The 20,461-nt window shown below is 38.2% G+C and overlaps 1 protein-coding gene across 11 annotated transcripts in view; it reads right to left on the bottom strand.

Moving 5' to 3' along the window:
- The window catches only part of MYBPC1 (myosin binding protein C1), a 101,308-nt gene that overhangs the window by 29,789 nt on the left and 51,058 nt on the right, over positions 1 to 20,461 (bottom strand). For all 11 annotated transcript variants that reach the window (XM_070789624.1, XM_070789616.1, XM_070789621.1 and 8 more), the window contains 10 exons: positions 20,307 to 20,431; positions 19,220 to 19,325; positions 17,252 to 17,418; positions 11,919 to 12,081; positions 10,712 to 10,818; positions 10,249 to 10,382; positions 4,449 to 4,608; positions 2,581 to 2,685; positions 1,661 to 1,849; positions 677 to 811 (listed from right to left, as the gene is read on the bottom strand). In XM_070789624.1, the coding sequence (XP_070645725.1) occupies positions 677 to 811; positions 1,661 to 1,849; positions 2,581 to 2,685; positions 4,449 to 4,608; positions 10,249 to 10,382; positions 10,712 to 10,818; positions 11,919 to 12,081; positions 17,252 to 17,418; positions 19,220 to 19,325; positions 20,307 to 20,431 (1,391 nt within the window). The remainder of the gene's footprint in view (positions 1 to 676; positions 812 to 1,660; positions 1,850 to 2,580; positions 2,686 to 4,448; positions 4,609 to 10,248; positions 10,383 to 10,711; positions 10,819 to 11,918; positions 12,082 to 17,251; positions 17,419 to 19,219; positions 19,326 to 20,306; positions 20,432 to 20,461) is intronic.

Genomic DNA, 20,461 nt, shown 5'->3' with positions numbered 1-20,461 from the left:
TTTATTATTGCTATCAGCAAGAGGTTTTTTTTTTTTTTTTTTTTTTTTTTGCCAGTTTCTATTCACCTCCTAAATGTAAGCCATTAAACCATTAAAATTTTATACACTCATGTCCTGGAACATATTACTGCCATTTGTCAAATCTATTTCTTACACCCTCTGGTGTAAAATTCTTTACTGATTCTTTAAAACACTGAAAGTTGTTCTTGATTATTCTTTTTTTTTTTCCTTAAGAAGGCAGGAATTGATCACCAGATAGTCAAATATATAATCTCTCCTTACCTAGAAATAGGTAGCTCTGCTGATAACTGACCTCTGCTCAGTATAGAGTTTAGCATTTCCAATTTGCTTTATCCTAACTAGACTTTTATTTTGCTTTGGCACATTTTAATTCCACCAATTCAAGAAGAAGGGATCCCTGAAGTTTGGTTAGAATCCCTCCTCCTATGTCCTAGATCTATCGTGTGGTCAGATCTGGGAGCCCATTTGGATATTTTGGAGATCTCAGATGATTAATACCAATGAAGGGCTGAATTCTTATCTATCACAGAAGGATGACCTTTGGCTTGTCATTTTCAGTAGGCAGGAGAAGAATTCCCAAGACAGAAACAAAAGAAAGGGGGGCATATCTCACCTATTGATGACGGTATTCGTTTGAATTATGAGCTGTACTTACTTCCTTCAAAGCAATACTCTAGCACATAGCCGTCTAAACCTGCTGCGCCAATCTGGTCTGGGGGCCGCCACTTCATTGTGACTGTGGTGTCAGTTACAGAGTCAACGGTCAGAAGAGTAGGAGGGCTGGTTACAGCTTTAAAGATGAGAAAGACGGAAAAAGCAGAAACTATTAACTACGGAATTATGGCACAGGAACTGTGGTCAAATGAACTAGGACACAAATAAAAATGCACACAGAAGCCCCCACATCTTAATAAAATTCAGTGACGACTTCTTGAGTATACGCTGTATATATGGCAAAGATCTGCCAGGCATGAAAAATATTTTAGAAATGCTGCCACACTTGCCCTCCACTTGGGAGGCTGGTGTGGGATTCTGGGAGGCCCAAGGCATTTGAAAAAAGTCAAAGTTTGAGATCTAATGATCTAGTGTAAATTTCCTATAACTTCTTAATTTTCAAGTGCAAGCTCTTCTTTGAAAATTACACTTCTCTACCATAAAATGGCAGAGACATCTTAATCTCTTTCGTTGCCTTTACTGAATTGACTTTTTTGGTTCATAGATAACATTTAAAATGTTGAAAGCAAAGAGACTAGCTTCCAAGTGTACTTGGTTGAATAGACCTCAATTTGTTTTAGTTATAGTGTCTATACTAAGGTGCTAGCTTATATTTTCAAAAGGTCAAAGGAGGGTAGTCATGTGTCAACAGGCTCAACTATGTTTCCAGTGAGGAGGGGCAACAGAGCCACCCACAGCTGTCTTTGGAATTCCAGTAATAAATTCCAGGGCCTACAATATGAAGGCATTCAACTCTATCACACTGTTTGTAATTTCTTAGACAATTGTCCCGAACAATTTCTAGTTTCTTGCTCTGGCCCCACTCCAAGAAGCTTCTAGGTCTGGCTCAGTTAGAAGTCAGAAGACAGCAGTCACAACCTGGGGCAATGATTTTCATGACAGAGACACACCTCTCTTGACTCACCCAATGGAACAAAAGGCTTGGAGGGCATACTGGGCTTAGAGATGCCAACAGCATTGACAGCAAAGATGCGGACCTCGTAGGCCACACCTTCAATCATCTTCTTGGGCTCAAAGATTGTTTCTTTGCAGAGATCGAAATTCAGCCTCATCCATCTGGAGCTTTGTTTCTTTTTCCTCTCAATGAAATACCCTGAAGGGGACACAAAATGGAAACAGGTTTTTTCCTTGGCCTCTAACAGTAAACTTTGTTAGATATTAGAATTCTCAAAAATTTCTTAAATTCTCAGTATTCTAAGTGAAAAAGTCATACATGTATTTTCAACTCATCTTATTCCATCAGTTGTTTGAGAGAGATTATAAGGAATATAAATATTAACATCATGGGATATAGACAAAAATAAAAACACTAAAAAGTTAAAGTGGTGCTAGGAAGAGAAGAGGAAAAAGTAGACCACAGATATGTAGGCCATAGAAATTAGTACAGTGACTATGAGTCCCAGCAATGCAAGTAAGAAGGGGGAATAACCAGTTTTGTAAGTTTCATTATTAGCAAGGAGAAAAATGTTCTTATTCCATGGAGGAAGTAAATTCTTCTAAGTATTTAACCCTAAATGAAACTGCTTCATAGACATAATTCTCTGGAGCTGGGCATTTACTGACCAGAACAAAGTTAGACTTATGGTTGTTTCAAAATTAGATACTGAATAGAAATGTCAAAAAAGAGGACAGGAAATCAGATGATATTCATAGGAGCTATTTAAATCTCAAGTACTTAAAGGACATCCCCCAATATATTTTAATTTGAATGGATATGTAAAGATTTTTCTAAATTCAGTATTTTAAAATGTGTTCTGTGCTAATGTGCGTAAAGAGCACATCAACTCTATTGGCCATTCCACAGATGAACCAACATGCAGTTACCTAAGATTGGGGACCCTCCATCATAGAGAGGAGGGTCCCAGGTCATGATGCACCAATCGTCTCCTACATCTGTCACATTTGGTGCCACTGGAGGATCAGGGATATCTGTAACATACAAACAAATTGAATTAAATAAAATAAAATTGACCAAAAGCACAAAGAAAAATGTTCATTGGAAAATATGTTTTGGGGTAATAATCACAGAAGCAATGCTATTTCTGAGTATTTTTCCATGTTTACTGAAATGCACTGGCTAACTAGTTTAGGCATAAGGTCCTGTTCCCTATGGAATCAGGGAAGGTGAGCCCAATACAAATAGAAATGATGTCTCTAAATCTTTTAAGCTAGTGTCACATTATAGGACCGCATGAAATTCAAGACTCTTGTTTGTCTTGAAAATGGTGACTAAGAAATTAAATTATTGCCTAAATATTGGATGGGATTTTGTTTCTTAACTACAAAGTGAATTTACAGCAGAACTAAATCAAAGACTAATCATTGTACATTTTACATTAGTTGGAAGATTCAAGATGTTGACTGGTAGAAATCCAAGTCAAAAATGGCAAGTTAGGGACTTCCCTGGTGGTCTAGTGCTTAAGAATCCACTTAGCAATGCAGGAGATACAGGTTCGATTCCTGGTCAGGGAACTAAGATCCCACAGTCCTAGGAGAAACTAAGCCTGTGTGCCGCAGCTACCGGGTCCACATGTCACAACTGGAGAGTCCATCCAACCACAACGAAAGATCTTGCAAGATGCAACGAAGATCTGGCATGCCACAACAAAGACCCGACACAGCCAAATAAATAATTTTTTTTAATGTCAAGTTACCATGTCTTCTATAGTTCAATATGTAATAAAGTGACCTTAGCTTTGGATCAATTTGAAATATGTTTCTTGAGGGAAAACTAAAATGGAATGAAGAAATCATGAGATCTTGGTCTATCAGTAATCTGCTAGACTCATTTCACTTGGTTTTGCGGTCTGGAAAAAAGTATTTAGAAAGTCATCTGAGAACCAAGGCAGGTCTTACTCCTCTGTGTGGAGTCCTGCCCCAAGGCCACAGGTGCTAGGCCTTGCACTAAGACCACAGAAGTGGAGCCCAGCACCAAGGTCACCTCTGGAACTGACGGAGCCCCTTTGTGAACATCGCCAAAAGCCACCCTGATCTTAAATTATCAGCAGACTTCCTGATCCCAAATGAAGCAAAAGTGCCCATGCTGGTAGTCACCCTATGGCGGCGCCCTAACCAATCACCTAATGCCAACCGTCCAGCAGGAATGTGCTTTGTCTTGAGGCTATAAAAATTGGCTACTAACCCATAAAAAGCATTGACTCTCCCTGGACTGGCAGGAGGTTAGCCCGCTGCATTTGCCGTGCCTTCATAATCTCTGCTTTTTGTTCTTAATAAACTCACTCCCTTCTGAAAAGCTCTGTTTCTGAAAATTCTTTTCCAACCTGTGCTTGCACTGCCTCGGCACTCTACAATGAATGTGATGCCGGAAATTATTTAACAATTGTGTGTCAGTGACTGTGGAAGACACTGAAAGGGAGTATGACTGCAGAGAACTTGGTCAGCAACCCCAAAGTCTAACTTGAGCTATTCCTTCTTGCAACTAGTCCTCTAGGCAAGAAAAGAGATGAGAAGGGAAGGAAAAAAAGAAAAGAGGAGAAAGAAAAGAAAAAGAAAGACATAGAAAGAAGTGGCAAAGACAGAGAAAGAAAGGCAGTGGTTTATAAAGTACAGCTGTAGTGCGAGTTTTTTTGTCAGCTACCCAGAAAAGCTGAGACACCCAAGAGCTCGGAAAGTCTACCTAAGATCTAAGCACATCAGCTTGATCCTAGAAGTTTGTTGACTTGAAGACTTACCCACAACTTTAATCTTAATGCTTGCATGTGCTTCCCCGGCTTCATTTTTCAGATTTATGTGGTAAACACCAGAATCATCTTTTTCTGCTATGTCAATAACAAGAGTGGTGCTGTCAGGGTAATTTTCAGATCTTATCCGGCCGCTGCCCTCCATAATAGCCTACGGAGAAAGGAAACGCAATGTGATATGATCTGTGCAAACGATAAGGACATCTCCAGAGTGCCTGGGCACTTAAGCTGGAAATGGTGCTAATGCCTGAAAAGCATGTTCCTAGTTTTATCCTCAACCAGCTGTAAGGACAAACATACTGTCATCCCATTTTACACATCGGAAAATTATGGCCCAAAGCTGCATGGCTAAGAAGCGGTAGAACTGGGATTTGACTCCCAAGTTCACTATCAGTTAACTCCTTAAAAAGAGAAAGTTGGAGGACCAAAAATCTAAGCACAAAACTGTCATTCTAGGAGAAGAGTTTCTTTGTACATTAAACTAGAAATATTTCTAGTTTCTCATATCAGAAACTAAATAATGATTTGTTCATTTCTTAAAATGTTTTGAAATTTTTTAAATACTGAAGGGGTTGAAGAAGGACACAATGGCAATTTCCCAATTTGATTTTTCCCTTCCAGTGGGACATGAAAGAATGAACATCTAATTCCTAAAGTAAAGACAGAGGGAAGCTGAGACTTCTGTTATATTTTCTTTCTTTTCTCCTTCTTCCCTTTTCCCCCTTCTTATTTTCCTCCATTTCTCCCCTTCCTTCTTTCTCACGCCAGAAGTTTACATTACATTTTTCTGATTCCCAGGTCATATCTTCCATGCAACAATGGGCAGCCAGTATACAAAGAGGAAAAATAGAGAAGGTCCAGGCGGTTTAGAACCTGGGTAATTTGCCACTAACTACTGTCACTTCTACTCTTTAGGGTCTGGATTAGGACTTACTAATCTTCAATAACATAAGATTGTGACAACAGTAAGAATATTTGAAGTGGCTTTCATGTTTCTTATTTTATGATAAAACAAAATATCCTCATTTTAGCCAAATCCTTACCTTAAGATTGTAAAAGATGTTCTGCTCTTTTTTTTTTAATGTGAAAAGAAAAATGATTTACTTAGGGCAGTGTTATACTATCCATTTCATATTTCCATATTTTATTTTGTTCATTGTGCTATAATTTACACAGAGTACAATTCATAGCTTTTAGATATATAGTCCATGAATTGTGACAAATTTCTGTGATTCTGTAACCAGTACCGTAATCAAGACACAGACTATCTCCATCGCCTCCCATAGTGTCCCCACACTCCTTGGCATTCAACCCACTAAACCCTGGTCTCTGGAAATCACTGGTCTGTTATTTGCCACTTTAGTTTCCTCTTTTCCAGAATGTCAAATAAATGGAGTCAAACATTTCAAGTGAAATTTTTTAGATTGATCCATTTTGCTGTATGTCTTATGAGCACATTCCTTTTCATTACTGTGCAGTTTTCCATTGCATATTCCATGTGCAGTTGGTTTATGTATGTACAACTATATCCTTATACAATTGAACTTTTGAGTCATTTCCAGGTTTTGACAATTATAAATACATCTATAAACATTCCTGAACAGGGTTTTATGTGGACATGTGTTTCATTTCTTTGGGGAAGATACTTAGGAATAGCTTTGTAGTTGTATGGAAGTATATGCTTAACTTTATATTAAAAAACTATCAAACTCTTTTCCAAACTGGATGTACCATTTTGCATTCTGACCAGCAATGAATGAGACTTTCATTGTTCCATATCCTTGCCATTATTTGGTATTGTCAGGTTTTTTTTAACGGCTTCTTAAAATGGTAGTTTCTTTCACTCAGCATAATTATTTTGAGACTCATCCAAGTTATTGCACTATATCACTAATCCATTTCTTTTTATTACTGAGTATTATTTCCTTGTATGAATTTTATTTATCCATTCACTCATTGATGGAATCTGCATTTTTCTCAGCTTTTGAATATTACAAATAAGGCTACCATGACTATTTGTACTAGCAGGCTTTTTTGTGTGTGTGTGGCTTATATTGGATTTTTATGGAAAATCCCGAATGAAATTTTTGGCCAAACCAATACATCAATGATTATGTCAACTGTAAATAAAGACAGTTCTACTTGTTCCTTTCCAAAATTTGTCTTTTACTTTTTTTTCTTGTTTGATTGCCCTGGCTATAACTTTCAGTGCAATGTTGAATAGAAGTGGTAAGAGGGAACATCTTTCTCTTCTTTCTGATCTTAGAGGAAAAGCATTCGGTCTTTTCACCATTATGTAGGATGACAGGATTGCTGTAGGATTTTCAAGGATGTCTTTCATCATGTTAAGGAAGTTCCTTTCATGTTCTTATTTGCTTTTTTACTAGAAATGAGTGTTTAATTTTGTCAAATGTTTTTCTGTGTCTATTGAGATGATCACATTCTTTCCCTGGTTTGTTAATATGGTGAATTATATTTATTTTTAAATGCTAAACCCACCTTTGCATTCCTGGGATAAGCCACCTGTGGATATAACATATTGTTCCTTTTATGTACTTTTGGATTTGATTTGCTAAATTCTGTTTAAAACTATTTTTGTCCTATGTTCAGGAGTGATACTGATTTGTAGTTTTCTCTTTCTGTAATGTCTTTTTCTGGTTTTGCTGTAAGGATAATACTAGCTTTCAAGAATGTGTTGGGAAATATTCCTATCTTCTTTTCTTCAATTTTTTTCTAGAAGTTTATATTAAATTTATATTATTTCTTTATTAAACATTTGGTGGAACTATCCAATAAAGCCATCTACATGTGAAATTTTCTTTGTGAAAGATCTTAAACTACAAATTCCATTTCTTTAATGGATGTGGATGTTTTAATAGGAATGTTTCTTTAATAGGGATGTTCAGTACTGATTTAGTCATATTTCACAAATTCTGATATGTAGTGTGTTCATAAATATTTTCTGGAATACGAAATGGCAACCTGCTCCAGTACTCTTGCCTGAAAAATTGCATGGACAGAGGAGCCTGGCAAACAGTTAGAAGCAACTCACCACATAAATAATTTCTGATTTTCCTTGTAATTTCTTCTTTGATCCATGAGTTACATTTTTTCTCTTTTTTTTTTTTTTTAAAGAAGCTACTTAGCTTCTAAATATTTAGAAATATTACAAATATTTGTTACTGTTTTCTAATTAATTCCATTGTGGTCAAAGAATATACATTGCATGACCTGAGTCCTTTTACATTTATTGAGACTTATTTATGGTCTATTTTGGTAAATTTTCCTGTGTGTTTTAAAATAATGCCCATTCTGCTTTGTTTAATGGAGTGTTCTATAAATGTCAACTACATCAAGATGGTGGATAATATTTCTTAAACCTTGTATATCTTCACTGATGGCCTGTCTTCTTGTTCTACCAACTATGGAGAGAAAAGTATTAAAACCTCCAACTTAACCATTTTCCTCTGTGATTCTATCATCTTAGTAGCTGTTTTTTTATTTGTCCCATTTGTTATTTCTGCCTCTTGTTTTTTTGCCTTCTTTCAGGTTCATTAAATATGGTTCCATGACTCCATTTTATGTTCTGTGTTGGCCTATTAGCTATAACTGTTTGTTTTATTATTTTAGTATTTCCTTTAGGGTTTATAGTATAGTCTACTTTCATGTGGTATCATAATATTATATGTTTAGCAAAAGAAACTTACAACAGCATACATCCATTTCACTCCCTCTCATCCTTACTTCTGTTTCTCCCTTCCTGGTCTTATGTTTTCATTGTAATAAACTTTACTTACACTAATGTTTAAAGCTCCACAGTGTATAATTATTATTTTTGTTTAAACAACCAATTATCTTTTAAGATTTAAATAGAAAAAATTCTTAAATGTTTATCCATGTAGGTACCATTTCTGGCGCTCTTAGTTCCTTTGAGAATGCTTTCATCTTGGTATCACTTCCTTTTTCAGTATAATACTTATTTCTTTTGGCTCCGCTGAGTCTTCACTGCTGCTCGAGCTTTTTCTCTGTGGTGCTGGAGGCTACCCGTCAGCTGCAGTGTGTGGACTTCTCACTGCAGTGGCCTCTCTTGTTGTGGAACATGGGTTCTAGGGCGTGGGCCTCAGTAGCTGTGGCGGGTGGGCTTAGTAGCGCTGTGGCATGTGGGATCTTCCCAGATCAGGGATGGAACCCATGTCTTCTGCAATGGCAGGCAGACGCTTTACCACTGGGCCACCAGGAAAGCCCAGTCTCACTTCATTTTGACTTAAGGACTTCTTTAAGCATTCTTATACTGCAAGTCTGCTGGAGATGATTTCTTTCAGCTTTTGCACATCTGAAAATAACTTTATTTTGCCTTTGTTTCTGAAAATTATTTCTACTGAGTATAGAAATCTAGCTGACAGTTTTTTCCCCCTTTAAATGTTGATCCACTGTCTTCTCACTTGCTTGGCTTCCAGAGAGATTAGCTGTCATCCTAGTCTTTGTTCCTACAGATTAAATGTAACCTTTTTCTCTGTTTCCTTTTAAGATTGTTTTCTTAACCACAGGTTTTAAGCAATTTGATTATGACAGTGTAAATTTCTTAATGTTCCTTGTGCTTGGATTTTATTGAACTTCTTGGATCTGAGATTTTATAGTTTTTTTTATCAGTTTGAAAAATTTGGGGCCATTAATTCTTCATATATTTTTATGTCCTACTCTTTGGGGACTCCAATTACACATAGATTTGACTTCTTGAAGTTGTCCCATAGCTTAACAAAGCTCTCTTTTTTTTTTCTCTCCAGAAAATAGAAAAGGAGGAAACAGACTCCAACTTCCTTAAACAATGTTTTTGCAGAGCAGCTTTGAGTTCCCTGCAAAATTGAATGCAAATGTACAAAGAGTTCTCATATAATTCCTGTTTCCACACATATACAATCTTTCCCACCACTGACACCCCCACCAGAGTAGGTACATTTGTTACAATGAATGAACCTACACTGATAAAAGGTTATCATTGAAAATCTATTGTTTACATAAACTCTTGGTGTTGTACATTTTATGGGTTTTGAAAAACCTATAATGTCTTATGGGTTATGTGGGTCATAATGTCATGTGGGTCATAATGTCATAATTCAATGTTATAATGACAGGTATCCATAATTATAGTATTATGTAGAATGGTTTTACTACCCCTAAAACATTTAATATAGGAAGCCACAGAATGACACTTGAGCTGGCTCCACTTAACCACTCCAATCTTATTGATTATTCTTACTCACTCTGTCCTGGCCATACTGGCTTTCTTTTTATTCCTCCAGAAGGTCAAGCACATTTTCTATTGTTCTTTGCTCTTGCATTGACATCACCTGGAAATTTCTTTGCTCTTATATTCACATAATGGTTCCCTGTTGTCATTCATAGAGGCTGTAGATGCTCCATGCAGTCACTTACTAATCATATTACCTTGTTTTTTATTTTTAATCTTCATAACACTCATTACTATCCAGAGGGACTTTATTTAATAATTCATTATCTATATCTCTTCCACTCCATTCTCTGATACCCAATTGAAGGAAAGATAGAATCTCATTCATGGCACATAATAACATTCATTTGCATATGTTCACATAGTAGGTAGTCAGAAATATGAAAAGCAAGTGAACAGTTATTGTATTTGCCTAAAAATCAGTGATCTTTATTTGCTAAAGTAACTATATCTTTGCCATACATTTATCTGCTGCCTCCTTTCATCTGACTTACGGAAGGAAGGGAGTAGGGTAGGGGGTGTGTGTGTGTGTGTAGAACAAACCTTATCTGCTCGGCTCCAAAGGGCTTTAGGAGGTGGTTCCCCACTGATGGGAATCTCTAGACGAAGCTTGTTTCCTGCAATTACTGTCACTGTATTGTCAGCATCAAGACCATCCAGGTTGATCTTAGGTGGATCTAGAATATTAAACATGGCCTTTGTTATCAGACATTTATTTCCATGTGATTATAGGGGTTAGGTCTTGTCTAGTGTTAAACATTGGTAATAACCAATATTTTATTTGGTCAAAAAGAATATAAGAGGAATCAAAGCAGTCAGTGCTAGTACCTTGCAAAACTATTTCATTGTTAAGACCTCTTAAGAATCAACTATTAATATTATGCCTAGTGATTAATACCAATTCATGTCATTTTCTTTAAATGTCACATTTTGAATATAATTCCAAGGTAAGCAAAACCAGAAAAACAAGAATACAACTCTGAAATGATTTCTTTTATCTACTCACCAACAACATGAACTTTGGCAGGCAAAGTAACAGAATAGTCATCTGGTGTGAATACATAATCACCTTCGTCCTCAACGAGAGCATTGGCTATTACTAATTTGTGGATTCTAAGGAAATGAAAAAACATGTTTCTAAGACTGTGCAAAGATTTAGACTGTATAAGACTCAAACTGAGGAGACACATGATTTTATCTTAACTTGCTTAGTGCAGCCTGCAGAGAGAGTGAGAATAATGTGAATACTTAATTAGCCTATTTTTTGATCCACATTCAGTATTTATTTTGGGCTATATGGAACCATCTCTACAAATACAGCCTGTTTACTATGCAAGAATCTCTTCTGCCTTTTAAAAATCTCATAGCTTAAAAAAAGAATAGAAGATAACACCTCACTGATGCCACTCTTTAAGATTCAAGAAATTACCAAGAATAACCTTGACTTTGGTTTTTTATGCAAACCTAAGAGCAATAGTCCTTAAAAAAAAAATTGAGGCATAGTTGATATACAGTATTCTATGTTTCAGATATAAAACTTAGTGATTCACAATTTTAAAGGTTTTACTCCATTGATGGTTATTTAAAAATATTGGCATAAGAACAGTAGTTCTTAACTTCATTGGCATCGTGCACCAGTGAATATCTGATGGACACAATGGCACCTCAATCTGGAGAAAAACAAGTATTTTTGTACACAGAGAATCTGCTTACAATTTCAGAGGATTTGGGGCGGGGGGCCTGAAGTTCATGGGCCTCCTAAGAATCCATGGATCCAAGTTTAAGAACTCTTGGACTTGCCCTGCATCTTTGCTAGAATCTAGGATATTAAGCAACCTCCTCTCTAGCGGGGGGGAAAAAAATGTGGAAGGATCATGTGACATTTATTAGTTAGGGACAGTGGATCCAATCTGACCAGTTCCTCAACTCGAATTCAGTATCATTCTGCTAAGTTCATGTTTATATAGGAAGACTCAATCAATGGATTCCAAAATAATAGCACCTCACTGAAAGGCGCAGGTACCAGGTCACAAGTATGACATGATGTACGGCAGAGAAATCACCTATTGCTGCTATTTGGAAGCAAAACACCAGAAATAGACACTCTCCTTATGACTACTCTCCAAACATCCTTACCAATCATCTAATTTAGGAAGTAGAAGAAGCCAATACGGCGACCAGCCCTCACTCAGGGATTGCTCTGGCTTGTTTACCTTCCTTTGTGAACAATCTTTACATGGTCAGTCTCCTGAACAGGTAGGCCATTTTTAGTCCATTTTCCTGTTATGTTCTCAGATACTTCACACTTCAAGCAGATTTCCTTTCCAAGGTTTACAGTCTGATCAGTCAGAGGTGTCAATATCTTCAGGGGTTTTACTGCAGAAATAATAGATAGTTATAAGTGCCAAATCCAAATTTCAGACAGGCCAAGATGGTGTCATTTCACAATGCTACTGTTTCACTATAATGCTTGTTTTGAAAATGAGCATTTGTTCCAATGCAACTGAAATATTCCAAGACAATTAGAGCATAACATACATTTCATGTTTGATTATCCATGATTTTATTCATGAGAGAGACTAGAAAAATTCAGAAAACTGCACCCAGTTCAGCTGAGCCAGGCGGGACTGTGTAGAACACACACGTACACCTGAAATATCGACCAGTTACTTTAGTTCACCCTGTTAAATGCACCACAGCCATGCACATCTGAGACTACAACTCTCCCAATTTCAAATAACCTCCTTCCACTGCTTCCAATAGATCACAAGCTGCAATATTTTTAACCCCATTTTCACAAGCAAATTTCAGGTCTTTTTCAAGGTAAAGTGTTATACCTATTGCAGTATTTACTAGACATGTATAAAACTGTGCCACTGATCTTTTTATTAGGTTCTTATCATTTTATTTTATTTTATTTTTTTTGGCTGCGCAATGCAGCATGTAGGTATTTGGCTCCTAGATCAGGGATTGAACTTGTGCCCCCTGCATTTGACATAGGAAGTCTTAACCACTGGACCATCAGGGAAGTCCCTCATTTCACTTTTTAAAAACTGGGTCCCTGAAAAAATTACTGAGTGTTGTGTCTTTAACCCACATTCCCCATTGGCCCTATGATTTTCACTGTATGACTCTGTACAGCAGAGTAATTTTTTAAAATGCATATGTTAATGTTATAGCAGGACTAACTATAATTGCTTAAAGGAATGCAAATATCAGTAAGGATCTGCCTATGGTTGAAAAAACTTTTTTGATATTACACTATAATGGCCATTATTCCACAAAACATAAGGAGTGTACTGCGATTACTTCCAAATAATTCAATGGTCATATGAATTGCAACTGGACTAAGAAATAAGGAACAGGATTTTGCTCTCCACCTATTACAGATCTTCTTGTGAAGTTTGCTATTCTAATTTTCATGGCTAACTGGAAGGCACAGGCTCTGCCATTAAGAACGTAGTACCATCATGGGGCATTTGAGGAAGGCCATGAATTCTCTCACACCTCTGAAGCCTATCAGCAAATTAGCTCTTTCAGTCTTCTCAATTGAGGCCCACTAGCTTGAGGAACTTCTCAACCCAAATGTAATTATAGAATGTTGAATATTTATTGAATAGATAGCAAATTCACCCAGGGATTAAGCAAACAGGATATCAGGATTTGATATCATATCTAAGTATTTATCATCTATTTATATGGTTTTGGGATTAAAATATTTCTTAACCATTTGGGTAACTTCTTTGGCAGGTGATTTTTATACTTCCTTCTAAATCAGTTCAGTTCAGTCGCTCAGTCGTGTCCGACTCTTTGCAACCCCATGGACCACAGCACACCAGGCCTCCTGTCCATCACCAACTCCGGGAGCTTACTCAGATTCATGTCCATTGAGTCAGTGATGCCATCCAACCATCTCATCCTTTGCCGTCCCCTTCTCCTCCTGCCTTCAATCTTTCCTAGCACCAGGGTCTTTTCAAATGAGTCAGTTCTTCACATCAGGTGGCCAAAGTATTGGAGTTTCAGGTTCAACATCAGTCCTTCCAATGAATATTCAGGACTGATTTCCTTTAGGATGGACTGGTTGGATCTCCTTGCAGTCCAAGGGACTCTCAAGAGTCTTCTCCAACACCACAGTTCAAAAGCATCAATTCTTTGGTGCTCAGCTTTCTTTATAGTCCAACTCTCACATCCATACGTGACTACTGGAAAAACCATAGCTTTGACTAGACAGACCTTTCTTGGCAAAATAATGTCTCTGCTTTCTAATATGTTGTCTAGGTTGGTCATAGCTTTTCTTCCAAGGAGCAAGTGTCTTTTAATTTCATGGCTGCAGTCACCATCTGCAGTGATTTTGGAGCCCTCCAAAATAAAGTCTGTCACTGTTTCCAATGTTTCCCCATCTATTTGCCATGAAGTGATGGGACATGGCTTTGGGTGAAATCTGGGAGTTGGTGATGGACAGGGAGGCCTGGCGTGCTGCAGTTCATGGGGTCGCAAAGAGTCAGACACTACTGAGCGACTGAACTGAACTGAACTGATGGGAGCAGATGCCATGATCTCAGTTTTCTGAATGTTGAGTTTTAAGCCAACTTATTCACTCTCCTCTTTCACTTTCATCAAGAGGCTCTTTGGTTCTTCTTCGCTTTCTGCCATAAGGGTGGTGTCATCTTCATATCTGAGGTTATTGATATTCCTCCTGGCAATCTTGATTCCAGCTTGTGATTCATCCAGTCCAGCATTTCTCATGATGTAATCTGCATGTAAGTTAAATAAGCAGGGTGACAATATAAAGCCATGATGTACTCCTTTCCCAATTTGGAACCAGTCTGTTGTTCTATGTCCAGTTCTAACTGTTGCTTCTTGACCTGCATACAGATTTCTCAGGAGGCAGGTCAGGTGGACTGGTATTTCCATCTCTTGAATAATTTTCCAGTGTTTGTTGTGACTCACACAGTCAAAGGCTTTGGCATAGTAAATAAAGCAGAAATAGATGTTTTTCTGGAACACTCTTGCTTTTTCAATGATCCGGCAGATGTTGGCAATTTGATCCCTGGTTCCTCTGTTTTTTCTAAATCCAGCTTGAACATCTAGAACTTCATGGTCCACGTACTGTTGAAGCCTGGCTTGGAGAATTTTGAGCATTACATTGCTAGCGTGTGGGATGAGTGAAACTGTGCAGTAGCTTGAGCATTCTTTGGCATTGCCTTTCTTTGGGATTAGAATGAAAACTGACATTTTCCAGTCCTGTGGCCACTGCTGAGTTTTCCAAATTTGCTGGCATATTGAGTGCAGCACTTTCACAGCATCATCTTTTCAGTTCAGTTCAGTTGCTCAGTCGTGTCCGACTCTTTGCAACCCCATGAATCGCAGCATGCCAGGCCACCCTGTCCATCACCAACTCCCGGAGTTCACTCAGACTCACATCCATCGAGTCAGTGATGCCATCCAGCCATCTCATCCTCTGTCATCCCCTTCTCCTCCTGCCCCCAATCCCTCCCAGCATCAGAGTCTTTTCCAATGAGTCAACTCTTCACATGAGGTGGCCAAAGTACTGGAGTTTCAGCTTTAGCATCATTCCTTCCAAAGAAATCCCAGGGCTGATCTCCTTCAGAATGGACTGGTTGGATATCCTTGCAGTCCAAGGGACTCTCAAGAGTCTTCTCCAACACCACAGTTCAAAAGCATCAATTCTTCGGTGCTCAGCCTTCTTCACAGTCAACTCTCACATCCATACATGACCACAGGAAAAGCCATAGCCTTGACTAGACGGACCTTTGTTGGCAAAGTAATGTCTCTGCTTTTGAATATGCTATCTAGGTTGGTCATAACTTTCCTTCCAAGGAGTAAGCGTCTTTTAATTTCATGGCTGCAGTCACCATCTGAAGTGATTTTGGAGCCCAAAAAAATAAAGTCTGACACTGTTTCCACAGTTTCCCCATCTATTTCCCATGAAGTGATGGGACCAGATACCCTTGAGCTTTAAGCCAACTTTTTCACTCTCCACTTTCACTTTCATCAAGAGGCTTTTTAGTTCCTCTTCACTTTCTGCCATAAGGGTGGTGTCATCTGCATATCTGAGGTTATTGATATTTCTCCCGGCAATCTTGATTTCAGCTTGTGTTTCTTCCAGTCCAGCATTTCTCATGATGTACTCTGCATATAAGTTAAATAAGCAGGGTGACAATATACAGCCTTGACGTACTCCTTTTCCTGTTTGGAACCAGTCTGTTGTTCCATGTCCAGTTCTAACTGTTGCTTCCTGATCTGCATATAGATTTCTCAAAAGGCATATCAGATGGTCTGGTATTCCCATCTCTTTCAGAGTTTTCCACAGTTTTTTGTGATCCACACAGTCAAAGGCTTTGGCATAGTCAATAAAGCAGAAATAGATGTTTTTATGGAATTCTCTTGCTTTTTCTATGATCCAGTGGATGTTGGCAATTTGATCTCTGGTTCCTCTGCCTTTTCTAAAACCAGCTTGAACATCAGGAAGTTCACGGTTCATGTATTGCTGAAGCCTGGCTTGGAGAATTTTGAGCACTACTTTACTAGCATGTGAGATGAGTGCAACTGTGCAGTAGTTTGAGCATTCTTTGGCATTGCCTTTCTTTGGGATTGGAATGAAAACTGACCTTTTCCAGTCCTGTGGCCACTGCTGAGTTTTCCAAATTTGCTGGCATATTGAGTGCAGCACGTTCACAGCATTATCTTTCAGGATATGAAAGAGCTCAACTGGAATTCCATCACCTCCACTAGCTTTGTTGGTAGTGATGCTTTCTAAGGCCCACTTGACTTCACATTCTAGGATGTCTGGCTCCAGGTCAGTGATCACACCATCCTGATTATCAGCAGTAGATATAACGGTCATCTGAGTTAAATTCACCCATTCCAGTCCATTTTAGTTCACTGATTCCTAAAATGTTGATGTTCACTCTTGCCATCTCCTGTTTGAGCACTTCTAATTTGCCTTGATTCATGGACCTAACATTCCAGGTTCCTATGCAACACTGCTCTTTACAACATTGGACTTTACTTCCATCACCTCAACTTCCAACATCCACAACTAGGTGTTTTTGCTTTGGCTGTATCTCTTCATTCTTTCTGGAGTTATTTCTCCACTGATTTCCAGTAGCATATTGGGCACCTACTGACCTGGGGAGTTCATCTTTCAGTGTCCTATCTTTTTGCCTTTTCATACTGTTCATGAGGTTCTCAAGGCAGGAATACTGAAGTGGTTTGCCATTCCCTTCTCCAGTGCACCACGTTTTTCAGAACTCTCCAGCCATGCCATGTAGGGCCACCCAAGACAGACGGGTCATGGTGGAGAGATCCTTCTCAATACTGGTACTCTATTAAACTGAGTAGTAAGTTCTTAGAGACTCTGATTGATACGATATAGACACTCAGCTAGAATGGAATCTAACTTTACACATATAAAATTGTCACAGGTCGAAGTCAAACAGATTGAAACTTTTCTAAAACTGAATTAACAAACACAACACACTAGTAAAACAACTTGGGAGATATACAAGGAAGTCTTACTTACAGTCCACACTAAGTTTAGCAGATGACTGTCCTCCTGTTGTCATTACAGAATATTCTGCAGAATCAGCCTTTGTTGCTCCATCTATGATCAAAATGTGCTTTTTGCCTTCAACTCTAATGTGGTATCTTGATTTTGGACCAGGGATGATTTCCTCACCATTCTTAAACCTGAGATAAATAGATGATTTTTTTAGAAAGTTTTATAAAAAATGCTTCAAGTCACCAACACTCAAGAACTGCTTGTTGAATTAAAGAATGTATGGATCAGTCTCTATCAATAGATGAATACTGTAACAAGTATTATCTGAAAATTACATTAAAAAAACAAAATCCCATTCCTTTCACTTAAGATCAATTAGATAAAGATGCTGCTGCTGCTGCTAAGTCACTTCAGTTGTGTCCGACTCTGTGCGACCCCATAGACAGCAGCCCACTAGGCTCCTCTGTCCCTGGGATTCTCCAGGCAAGAATACTGGAGTGGGTTGCCATTTCCTTCTCCAATGCATGAAAGTGAAAAGTGAAAATGAAGTCTCTCAGTCATCCCTGACTCTTAGCGACACCAAGGACTGCAGCCTACCAGGCTCATGGAAAATCCCGTCCATGGGATTTTCCAGGCAAGAGTACTGGAGTGGGGTGCCATTGCCTTCTCCGATGCTAAGAGTGGATATTACCTATGTTTGGGCTCTTGGTGCACACTACTAAGAATAGCATTTTGATACATTTTAAAGATAGCTATGATTCTAGGTTACAATGAACAATCTATTCTAAACCAAATTGCTAGCAATTCCTACTGCAGAATTTACTCTGTCTCTCAATTAAGATTTTAAGATTCCAGATCTTCTAGTCTTTAACTCTGAGGTTACTCCCAGTGAACTGGAGAAAACACATCCCATCTGACCCCCAAAATACCCTTTTTATTTTTAAGAAATGTTCAAGTAATTTGGTGATTCTCAGTCTAAAATGTCTTTCTGAGATACTGTGACAATAAAACGACTAGGAGTAACATAAAAAAAGTATTCAGTTCAGTTCAGTTGCTCAGTCGTGTCTGACTCTTTGCGACCCCATGAACTGCAGCATGCCAGGCCTCCCTGTCCATCACCAACTCCTGGAGTTCACTCAGACTCATGTCCATCAAGTCAGTGATGCCATCCAGCCATCTCATCCTCTGTTGTCCCCTTCTCCTCCTGCCCCCAACCCCTCCCTGCATCAGTCTTTTCCAATGAGTCAACTCTTTGCATGAGGTGGCCAAAGGATTGGAGTTTCAGCCTTAGCATCAGTCCTTCCAATGAACACCCAGGACTGATCTTTAGAATGGACTGGTTGGATCTCCTTGCAGTCCAAGGGACTCTCAAGAGTCTTCTCCAACACCACAGTTCAAAAGCATCAATTCTTCTGCGCTCAGCTTTCTTCACAGTCCAACTCTCACATCCATACGTGACCACTGGAAAAACCATAGCCTTGACTAGACAGGCCTTTGTTGGCAAAGTAATGTCTCTGCTTTTGAATATGCTATCTAGGTTGGTCATAACTTTCCTTCCAAGGAGTAAGCGTCTTTTAATTTCATGGCTGCAGTCACCATCTGCAGTGATTTTGGAGCCCCAAAAAATAAAGTCTGACACTGTTTCCCCATCTATTCCATATAACTTGCCATCATGGTATAGTGAGAGCATGCATTGGAAAGAGCACCCATGGGCTTTGGAGTCAAATAGACATGAGGAACCTTGAAACATTCATTTACTAGTAAGTGTCTAATTCCCTATATCCTTATCAATATAGATATCTGGATCTTTTTTTTTCAGTCTCACAGGTGAAAAAAGCCAATATCTTAGGATAGTTTTAGTTACATTTCTACTAACACAAATGAGGTTGATATCCTTTTCATATGTATAAAAGCAATTTCCTATTCTCCAAAGTATGAAGGCACTTTTTTGTTTATTAAAAATGGACAGACCTCAGGATATCTATTTACCATTTTACATTGGCATCATCTTCAGACACTTCACATTCTAATTCCACTCTCTCCCCACAATAAGCTTTTGTATCTTCCAGCTGTTTGGTCACCATAACTGGAGGCTCTATTGTGGAAAAAAAAAAGAAGAAGAAAATCAGAAGCATTAAATGCCCCCAAATCTGCTCATGACCCTGGGTTTGTTCACAGATGAAAAACCAACAGTAAGAAAGTGTGGTTGATCACAGAGTGATGGTTAGATGGTGGTAGTTAGAAGGTGGATTTTTTAATGATTTTTCATGGCAAAATAAACAGTTGGCAGCCTTGGGTAAGTTTCACATAATTTCCCAAGAACTCTTCAAATCAAATAAATGATTGCTTTAGAGAGCAGACAAATTATATCAAATAATCTTCTTTGGGCAAATAAGAAGGCAGAAGATAGACATTTCTGAGGAAGGAAAATAAATAACACTAAAATTCTCTACTTATTGTTTTAGACAGATGATAGAGATTACAGAATTGTCTCTACTTTTTTTTTTAATTGAAGTATAGTTGATGTGCAAGATTACAAAGCTGTCAGCCACAGGTCCTCATATAGGAAATAATTGCTTCATGGCTTCATTGACACACACCCTCCAGCTCTTTTCACTAGTAAATGATGGTCTTCAGCAATCTCAGTGCCAACCACTGATGACTTTACTAACAAAGCTGTTTCAAGGGAAATCGATTTGTGATGAGCTGAATGTGTGAAATGGTTATCCAGTAGACTTTGTTGGGTTTCAAAAGCTATCACTAGAGCGATTAAATTGCAAAATACTGCTTACATGAGCCGAAACTACAAGGCATTTTTACTCAACAGTTTTTTTCTCCTGTCAGCTTTTCTAGTTGTCAACAAACCTGAAGATTAATTAGGATACTCAATAAACACCAGGACAAAGATGCTTCAATCCACAGCCAATCTAACGCTCAAGCTAAATCATCTCGAGAGGGACTACTATCTCTGCTCTGGAGCTCAAGAGCTCACTTCACCATTTTCATTTTTGATTATTACCCCTGAGAGAAGGAGAGCCATTGGCTCTTAATGGTTATGTAAGAGATTTCACTTTACCTCTCACAAAGAGCTCAGTGGAACATTTCTCATCACCAGCTGTCACATAATACTCCGAATCATCTGTTAGTACACAGTTATTGATAAACATGATTCTTTCACATCCTTTATGTTCAAAGATGTATCTGTTTTAAATAGGAGGAAGATAAACAGAG

The sequence above is a fragment of the Bos indicus genome, chromosome 5 (genome assembly GCF_029378745.1).
Source record: "Bos indicus isolate NIAB-ARS_2022 breed Sahiwal x Tharparkar chromosome 5, NIAB-ARS_B.indTharparkar_mat_pri_1.0, whole genome shotgun sequence".
Taxonomy (NCBI): Eukaryota; Metazoa; Chordata; class Mammalia; order Artiodactyla; family Bovidae; genus Bos; species Bos indicus.
Note: the sequence above shows the minus strand (reverse complement) of the source record. Positions and strands in the feature narration are given on the sequence as shown.